This window comes from Rhea americana, unplaced genomic scaffold (assembly GCF_003343005.1).
Source record: "Rhea americana isolate MKP2758 unplaced genomic scaffold, rheAme1 scaffold_598, whole genome shotgun sequence".
Lineage (NCBI taxonomy): Eukaryota > Metazoa > Chordata > Aves > Rheiformes > Rheidae > Rhea > Rhea americana.
Window position 1 is genome coordinate 61436 of NW_028186754.1, and position 9724 is coordinate 71159.

At 41.4% G+C, this 9724-nt stretch overlaps 1 protein-coding gene across 1 annotated transcript; it reads right to left on the reverse strand.

Moving 5' to 3' along the window:
• Positions 1 to 507: 507 nt before the first annotated feature.
• PTGES3 (prostaglandin E synthase 3) lies at positions 508 to 7086 on the reverse strand. Its single transcript, XM_085319558.1, has 8 exons — positions 7073 to 7086; positions 4473 to 4586; positions 4241 to 4310; positions 3509 to 3607; positions 3212 to 3301; positions 2649 to 2711; positions 2174 to 2198; positions 508 to 1665 (listed from the first exon to the last, which is right to left on the reverse strand). The coding sequence occupies exons 1-8, from the start codon at positions 7084 to 7086 to the stop codon at positions 1646 to 1648; spliced, it is 495 nt and encodes a 164-aa protein (XP_085175684.1). The 3' UTR covers positions 508 to 1645.
• Positions 7087 to 9724: the final 2638 nt, after the last annotated feature.

Sequence of the window (9724 nt, forward strand, 5' to 3'; positions counted from 1 at the left end):
CGCCCCGCCCGCCGCGCACAGCCCCTCGCGGGGTGGGGCCTCCGCGCACGTGACGCGCGGCTCCCCCAGCCCATTGGGTGGCGGGCTGGCCGCGCTCGCGCGGTGCTTGGCTGGCGCCACCGCAGCGCCCCGCCCCCGCCTCTTGCAGTTGGGCGGCAAGCCTATCCATCAAAAAGCGCGCACGACGGATGGGGCGCGGCGCAGATGGGCGTGCCGCAGCCGTGAGGCGGGATTGGCTGGGCTGTGGGGGGCGGGCCCCGGCCTGCCGGAAGCGGCGCGCACGTGGCGGCCTTGTCCTTGGAGCGGGCGCGGCGACCGCGGCCACGTGGCCGCAGGGGGAACCAGGGCAGCCCCTGCCCGGGTTTGGGGCCGGCTCAGGCCGACCCCGCGCCTTCCCCACCCTCCCATCCTGCCTCCAGGAGAGGGGAGGAGAGCAAGTCCAACACCTAACCTTCACCAGCTCCAGCAGCCCTTGAGCAAGTGCCCGAATGCAGAAGCCCAAAGATGTAGAGGAGGACAAAACATTGTTTTATTGGAGTCAAATCACAACACTTTTTCCAAACTGTTGTCAAAGTGTACCTACAATTTTAAATTACAGATCCACTCTTGAAGGTTTGCTGGGAACATTACAACTTGCCTCCTTCAAACCACTGAAGTAATCCCACACTTGTATTCCAAATTAAAAAGAAATCCATTCCAGCAAATAAGAATACATGAACTTACAATCAGACAGTTAAAAGGACAGCCATGGAGTCTTCAACAGTTTATTAGAAAGAATGTAGACATTTAAAAAAATCCCCACTGCTCTGAACACAAATTGAGGTTTTTCAGCCTTGTTATAAGCTGGTCAAATAAACTAACAAAAAATTCCAATAGTGTATAACATTTTGTCACTCATTTCCATACCAACAGTGCAAATACAATTTGGTCTAAATGTACAGATTGACAAGCAACAATGTACAGCCACTCTCACCCCCAGACTAAGAGATGTAAAGCTTTAGGGTCAAACAATACCAGATGTACAGGCTTCACCCATTTAAGTTAGGGGTTCACTAGTTTTTAGCTAGGATACATCTGGAACACTAACTAGTGATTAAATATGTAGAGAAGTGAATTTTGTTTCCTTTTTATTAAAACATTAGTGGAACACACCTGAAGACACTGCAGAGGTATCACATGTTACCTGTTAAATTTTGTAAGCCAATTAAAATAACATTGTTTCAGCCAGTCTTGTCTGAGGTATAAACTTAAAAATTTCAGATTTACCTGCAGGCCACACAGAGGGGAAAACACTAATTTACCACTTCATGTAAATTCAGAATTCTCCCATCGTAATTACATCTGCTACGAGGCAAGGAGGCTCTGTAAACTTTTTATTGCAACTGTTCTGTATCGATTGCCTACACCTCAATTGGTTTTTGGAAGTCTGGAAACGGTTCATGCATAACGTTATTGCCTCTTGTGGCTTAAGACTGCCCCGTACAATGGTACACACCAACCATCAGTGAAGCCATTTAAAATGGACTGAAAATGGGTTAAAGGATGCAGTATCTCCCTTTAGGGCTATCAACTCAGGAATTCTTATCTCAATTATGAAATGTTGTGATGAAGTTCTTTCCCCAAACCCTGAAGACGACAGTTTTCCTTACTCCAGATCTGGCATTTCTAGGGAGGAAAAACAACAACGTTAGCTGATTTTTTGCTGTCAGCTACCAATCACCCTATTATAAGCAACACAAGCCAGAAGATACAGTCCTTGACCAAGTAGTGAATAGGACAGTCTGAAGTCTTCAGCCTTGCCACTGTTAGCACTCTGGAGCATAGAACTATTTTTTGGTAATAAAGGTCTTCATACAGTCACAGTTCAAAACACAAGTAGTTTTCAAATAAGAGCATTAATGTATTCAACACTGGCCCATGTAAGTGACTGCTGCTGTTAAAGCCAGAGGCTAATCAGGTCTACAGCAGCCTGGGAAGGTCAAAAGTGGTATTCTAAGCTTGCATAAAAAGGCTTTCACTAGATTATATTGCATTAGCTCACACAAAGCACTCCACTGGAATCTAGTCAGACTGACAAGACAGTACACCTGCTGGCTCTCCTCAAGGCTTTCATTTAACAAGTGCTCAGACTTCTGCGCAAGTGTGTAGAACTAAACAAAAAATATCAACTTACTCTCATCATCACTGTCCGGTGAGTCCTGGAAAGAAGAAGAAATAGTGACTGGATCAGACTGGGCTTGAAAGTGCTTTTGGTCTTCTACCACTAACCCAAACAAACAAGTTCCTATTTCCATCAGAGATAACATTTTGAGGAGCTGTAAGTTCTTCAGGACATGCTKTAGTTAGGCCTTACTAGTAGAAATCTACAGATCAGTAATAAGAAAGAATCACTGCAGAAAGGTATACAACACCAACCTGTCTATGTGGAATATCATGCAAGCATTAATTCAGCTGCCCTCAGCATCACTGCTGTAGGGGATAACAATGACTTTTGCAAGATTACATCATTTGTCCAGATAGAAGGTTCAGCGCTATTTTAAGCTTTTAGCAATGCTGAAGTGGGAACACACATTTGACTTCAGCAAGTAGCAATGAATCCGCAGAACATTAGCCCACCCTATACATATGGGCTATGCAGAAGTACTTACATCATCTGCCCCATCTACTTCTGGCAAGTCTACATCTTCATCTCCACCCATGTTGTTCATCATCTATCCCAGAGAGATAATAGCCATGTTACAGAGGAAGCTATTGAAGGTATCTCTACATTCTACATGAACTAATGAAATGCTAAAATCTTAAGAGTTGACAACTTCGTTATAACCAGCAGTAGTTTCTGCAAACCTTGGTATACATATGCAGAGATTACAAAGTAAGCAGGCAAAAAAAGACTATCAACATCTTAGCAAAGCAAAGGCTAGTGCCTTGAGTAGCTCTGCTTTCTACAATGGAATACGCATTCACTTCACATTTGATCACCAGTACAAACTGTTGATCTTGCTACAGGGCCAATGTCCCATACAGCATGAGTTGGAGCAATTGGGGTCTGTTCTAAAGCAGAGGTGGTACTTCCCATCCTATGGGCATTTGTTTGTAAAGTTTCACAAAGAAGGGAGGGAAGGAAAAAAAAAATAAAACCTCCTCCTAGAGCTGCTAGTCACTGTTTGCCGAGATGCAGATCAAAAGGAAACCCAAACCTCCAAGTCTATACCTCAGAAAAGCGATCAAAATTGGACATGTCTTCATCTGAATCATCTTCCCAGTCTTTCCAGTTGTTGAAATCCACACTGAGCCAGTTGAGCTGTGCAAGAACACAGATTTTTAATTTAAGTGACAGGCACAGAATAAGCAGATACTACAAAGTGGGAGAGTTACTGAAAACTGTCATTTTGATCCAAAGCAAGGCAAGTTACCCATTAACTACTACATAATTTAAGTATGACAAATGTTAAAAAGCAGGGAGGCAGCAAGCACTATTACACTGGCCGTAGGGGGGACCCAAACCCACCTTTGCCCTCTCTTTTGTTAACCTTGGCCATGCCTGACCAGATTCTCCTTTTCGTAAACAACACAAGATAGATCTGTCTGTTCTTTTATGCTTTGACTCCTGAAAGAGAAAAGAGCAAATATCTGTTGGTGTAACAGACAATCGTGAACATCAGGAACTGCTCAGCTTAAGGTAAATGAATCCAATACATCACTTATTCCTCATCCTCAAAAATAAACATGCATGCTTTAAGCTATTCCTCCAGTACTATATGCACATGTTCCTTTGACCCCCCAAGAGCATGCCTGAGAAACTCACTTATATCCATAAAAACCATCTTTGGAAGGCTGTACAATGATCTAGAACTTGTGAGAATAATTCCCATCATAACAGATCTCTACCAATCCCCAAATCACCTGTATAATTGGAACAATTCTGCACAACAAATTAGCAAAATCTGAAGCAAGTAAAGGGATACTGATTCTGCTCAGGATGTTTTTCTAAGACTCCTTACTGCGTATGTGTTTGTGAGGACAATGAGGTAACAAGAACAGGCAGTATTGATCAAAACTGGAAACCTTAAAGATGCTACCCTTCAAGTAGCAACAACTATAGAGGATTCTTTTCTCTGCAGTATAAACAGCTTGCCTGGAGAGATTTGAATAGTGTTGACTATCAGAGTAGAGTATTTTCGATCCAGTACAAACTGGCATTGAGTACACAAGAAATGAAAAAACTTCAAAGGATACTTACATTTGGATCAATATTATTAAAAAGGTCAATTTCATTTAAATGTTTAAAGTTATCACTTCCTCCAAGACAACTGTTAAAAGAAAAAAGGTTATACTTATGTTTAGTTGGAAACATACTATAAGTACTCTTCAGTAAGAGAACTTGCTACTTTAAGAAACTGCACCTAATTAGTTTCACTGCAGCTTGTTGGTATTTGTAAAGTTCATGGCACAGGGATATCAAAGTTACTTACCTGAATGTAAGTTTGGATTTTTCAAAATTTACATTAACATCTTTACTGTCTTCAACGCAAAATTCAATAAAGACATAGTCCCTTCGGTCGTACCACTTCGCAGAAGCAGGCTGCCTGCAAACAGACCATTTAAGAGAAATTCAAATTAAGACCCATCTCTCTCATCAATACCAAGAGAATTTAAAGACACTGATCACCAAAATCTCACTGTTCTGTGCTGGCAGTAAACATCAAGTTTTTCAGAAGAAATGTTAGGAAAGCGATGTGAACAGCTTGATCTTCACTGCATTTAGACAAGTTCATACAAAGATTCTTTCCTGTTCTTAAAAGCTTTAATGCAAGCTTAACAATCTTTTWAAAAGTGCTTACAGCTCAAAGAGACGAAGAATAGAGAGATTGCAAGTTTGTGTTAGTGTTCCTTGAAGAAGCTGTCAAAAATTATGAAACTGAATTAAAAGCATTAGGGCAAATTAAAATTATGAGAAACTAATCATGACCAGCTACCAGAGATTAAAGAAGGGTAATAGCAGACATAATCACCTATTTTGAACTTAGTCATCCAAAGACCTAAAACTCCAAAGTATAACCATCAAAAAAGCCCACTTTTTTCAGCATAGATGCCACTAAGAAACAGACATTCAGTTCAACATTTTGCTATTAAGAAGTTCCCAGTTGAAGCTGGTACAGCTACTTAAATTTGGGGGGAGGAGGGGAAGAGGAAACACACACACAACATTGCTCTGAATTCTTGCTACAACTTTGTATCTACACTGGCTTTAACTACCAAGATGTTTGTGGACAGCTGAAAGTTTCACCTGTACTCTGAAGGGTACCAAATATCAGAACAAGCAACAGTTCGTCCAGAGTAACACAAAATGATGCAAGACTCTTGGCCAACTTTCAGATGTCACCTGGCACCTACCAGCAATACTCAAATACAGCCTGATCTGATGGTTAAAGCTAGGACAGTTCCACAAGTCTCAGCTGCATCCTTTCCACTACTTTCAATTTATTCTCTTGGCAACTTAAGTCAAGCCCATAACTGAACTCCTACATTCCAGAAGAAAGTAAACAGCTACCTAGCATAAACTGCTGTTGCTACAACCACCATAAGTGCTTTTCACCCCCCAGAGGTGCAAGGTAAAATCAAAGATGGAATGCAATAGTTAATACTGTTTTAAGAAATATCTAAAAGGCCTATTCATGAGTTAGGATTGAAATTTTAATGCTCTAAACTGCATGATCRCTCTCCTTGGTATTTACTACAAATACACAGATTACAAGTAGTCAAAGCACAAGAGGACACAGAAAAACTAGTGTCTATATTTGTACRCAGAGTAGCTTCCACTTCATGCTCCAAGGAGTGGATGTTTGGACTCAGTATTTGACTCTAAACATTAGAGTGCAGTAACCTGATTAAAAGGGAATTAACATYAGCTTTTTGAAATATTTATCAAAGTGATCACTCCTGAACTTTCAGAAAAGATTCTTAATCACTTGCTCATCAACAGATTCAATTCTTGACAAACTTGCCTGCATAATGACTTAAAGCTATTCAAGTCAATGAGCACTGCACCCAAGAAGTCTCTGAAGTCAGGACCACTCCACACTGAAATCCCACTTCCCCTTGCCCTGCTGCTTTATTATATTCTGCTCCTAGCTTAAACATCCATGYATGTGCAGAATGAGCTGCATCAGAAAGTAGCTTGGACCTGGATGAAACCCAGAACAGTTAGTTGTAACCTCCATCAGTGCTACAAATGCTTTGCAATTCAGCTACACAAGCTCTTCTGAGAGCTCAAGAAAAGGACAGTGCAGTGAGAAGTGGCCAAGCCTGCCTCCTCCAGTGCTAGCAGTAATTAAAAGTTATGTTAGTTGCACTCCACATACTATTCTTGTAGACATTTGAGTTTAAAGCCTGCTACTCATCCTGAGACATATCTGTATCTATCTATATAGAAAAGACACAGCTACTGCAATTTAACTGTCAAAGGCACATGGGCAGAACAAATGCCAGAAAGAAAAGGCCTTCAACAAGAAAAGGAGACTCTGAAGTCCTCTAACCTATTATATTATGCTATCACAAAAGAAATCCTCTCAAGTGGCAATTYCTGCACCACTTCTAAAGGGATATAGACTGTTTCATCTTCATGGTTCCCTGTATTTCATAGGAGACTAGTGCTACTGCCTGGTCCGAGGTCTTTCTACAATTGCAGCAAACCTCTGAGCAGAGGTCAATAATAGCACATTTAACTTTTGAGAGCATCAAAACCACTCAGTTTCTGGATGCAGCCTTTACGTTCAAAAGAGACACTGTCCCACTGGGTGGAAAAAAAAAATCTAACTCTTCCCTTACTAGTAGCAATTTTAAGAAACATGGCAGACAGGTACTTAGGTAAAGTTAAGAAATAAAATTAATGTTCTGTTATCACKATCATACTTTTAATTCCTTAGTGTGCAGAATCCTCCTTTTCTAGTAGGGAAATGAAAGGCTCTTGGGGAGAGGTGGGGGGAAGAGGATGAGTAAAAGCCTACTCTGTTTCACTGGTCTTCTCATCTCACTCCAAGTACTCTAATCCTAAACTGCTGCATTTGGATACCGTACAGCAGCCATTTCTCACACTGCTAGAGGACAAAAATCACAACTGCTGGGAACTTGGTACATCAGTCACCACTCAAGTGCAGTGTTATCAGAACAGAAATGTCAGTGTCCCTGCTAATGATGATGTAGGGGCTTTTACTGAATAGTATTAACACTTAGCAAACATTTTCAATGTCAATGGAGATATCTCCAGCCTTCCCAGGGAGTTGTATGCATTCCTCAGTCATGTAGCTCTGGTTTGGCCATGACCTCAGTATCTTTTGCCAACATCAGGCCTTTTGAGGAAGCATCATTTATAGCACTTCCAAAAATCTTAATGAACTGTCCCAGAGCTGAAGGAAACTTGTGTGCATCTATGTTACAGAAATTAGTGACAGACAAAAGAAAACGTACCAGAATCACAATTCAAGTTTATATCACTAAACATATGCTGCCTCCCTAAATATTTATTACTTCCTACCTTAAACAGGCCTTCTGCATCACATTAAAACCATGCAAATGTCTTGCAGAAACTAGTTGCTTCTATGTTTTTTAATCTTCCATCTAATACTTCTCAAAGAAGGAACAAAAACCTTCCTTTTGGCCATCTCATGAGATGCTGGTAGCCAGGATTTCATCATTCGAACAACACAGGATACATTAGAACTACTGGCAAAAAAACAGATGCGACTTTTACACTGTCTCATCTAATTTGTACTGCATGCCTACATTTTGAGGCTCCTAGGAGACAAAAAAGACACACAAAAGCCAATGGTAAAACACGCACGTGCTCTGAGCACTTAAGGAGTATGGTTACCCTACACYCACACTAAACCATGATCTATTTTCTTACAGGCTCTGAGAAGCACTGTCAGGACTTCTAAGCGTAGTTATTTGCTGTATGGAGCGTTTAACATCTCCTCCTCTCTCAACYGAAGTAATCCCAGGAGACCAGAATATATTAATTTAACATTACCTCAGCCTTATGCCAGCAGTATCAACTTGAGCACGTGCTTGAGTTATGCCTCATCCTCAGCTTCTAATGAGATTTAGATTTGCATGAAACAGAACCTAATTTAAATGTTATACCCCATGTAGTAACAAACTACATCTCCAAGAGCCTTAAGAGCAGCTTTTTCCAGCCTTGCACTAGTCTCACCATGCAGGTCACCTGCATTTCACATTCTGCAAAGATTCCTTTTTTCAAACCAATGCTTGCTGCCACATGCACATTTTGGCAGCTTCCTGAACAGATATGGCTACTCTGCATCAGTCTTAAACTATCATTTCTAGTCATCATTTTCAGAAGACAAGATRACAGTAGTATGTCTGTTAAGTATGCACGCTTAGCCTGGGTAAATTCCAAGGTGAAAATAGCAACATGTGGCAAGCATTACCACCACCACTAATCAGTAGCATTTTTATTAAGATGCACTACATCCTGCAAACGAAGACCTTGCTTTATCATGCAGCTAAGAATTCTTCTAGAATTGATTTTACAAACTACACAACAGCAGTTTCACTCCAATTGGAATCCTGCAAGCTTAACTCTGCCCATGAGAAATCACACTGGATAATCACTGTGGCTCTACAGTGGGCTACCCTGAACTCTAAAAGCTGCAGCTACATGGGGCAGACAGCCTGGTTCCTCCRCTTAAAGAAGGCCACAAAAGCAGAGTTTCTTATATCCAGTACATACAAGCTAAGTCTCAAGCCTGATTATTTTCTACTTGGTGCAATTCAAGGAGTTTCCACTTTTCACCACTCATTCRATCTCTTCACATGCTTTCCTGTTCACTCCTTAGTTTGCAGCCTACTGGAAGTTTAGCTTTCTTTACTAGAAAGTATCCTAACAATTCTTATATTGCTAGAGACTACAGCATTTGAGGACACTGCAAAAGTCATCTGCTGAACAAGCTCTCTCATAACCATGCCTTGGGTTGAGAAAAGTCATTGTTGTATATAGACCYGAATAAGAACTTCACATAATTAATATTTTTATTTATATATGCTGAGAAAAGCAGTATTTTTAATACCGTCCGACTACAAAGCTAGACAATTCTAAGCCAAATGTAGCAATGCTGTTGTTTCAAGATGTATTACAGACTTTAAACAAAGTCAACTTTATGATGTTCTTCTCACTTKAAGTCACATTAAGTGAAAGAAGCCCAAAATTCATAGTTTCAGGACAGCTGCAGAGAAATAAATGACTTACTGGTGAAAAGGGGGGAAAAAGTTCACTCGCTAGTCATGCATTTTTTTTTAAAGCGAGTGCTGTTCACACATTTTCCTTACTTTAGTAAGCTCAACGCTTCTGAGAGTTTAAAAAAATCAGAAAACTTACCGTCTTTGGTCATTCAAGTCAAAAGATAGTTTTAGAAAAGTTTAAGTTTTCAACGGAGAAGGAGAAGGCGCACTACCTGCTGAAGTTAATGGGAGCCTTAAGGGCTCGATTTTGCCCTGAAGGCCGGCATCACACGATCGCTACGCGCGCACTGCGAAGTTGAGCTGCTCTTTCATTCGGATCGCTACAGACCATCGGTGCCAACTGCAGCCGCGTTACGAACGGCGCACGCCGGCTCCGGGTCAGCGGAGCAGCACCAACAGAATCACACCGAAAGGAGCTAGCCGGGACGCCCGGCAGCGCGCTCCGGAGCGCGGGTCTCCGCCG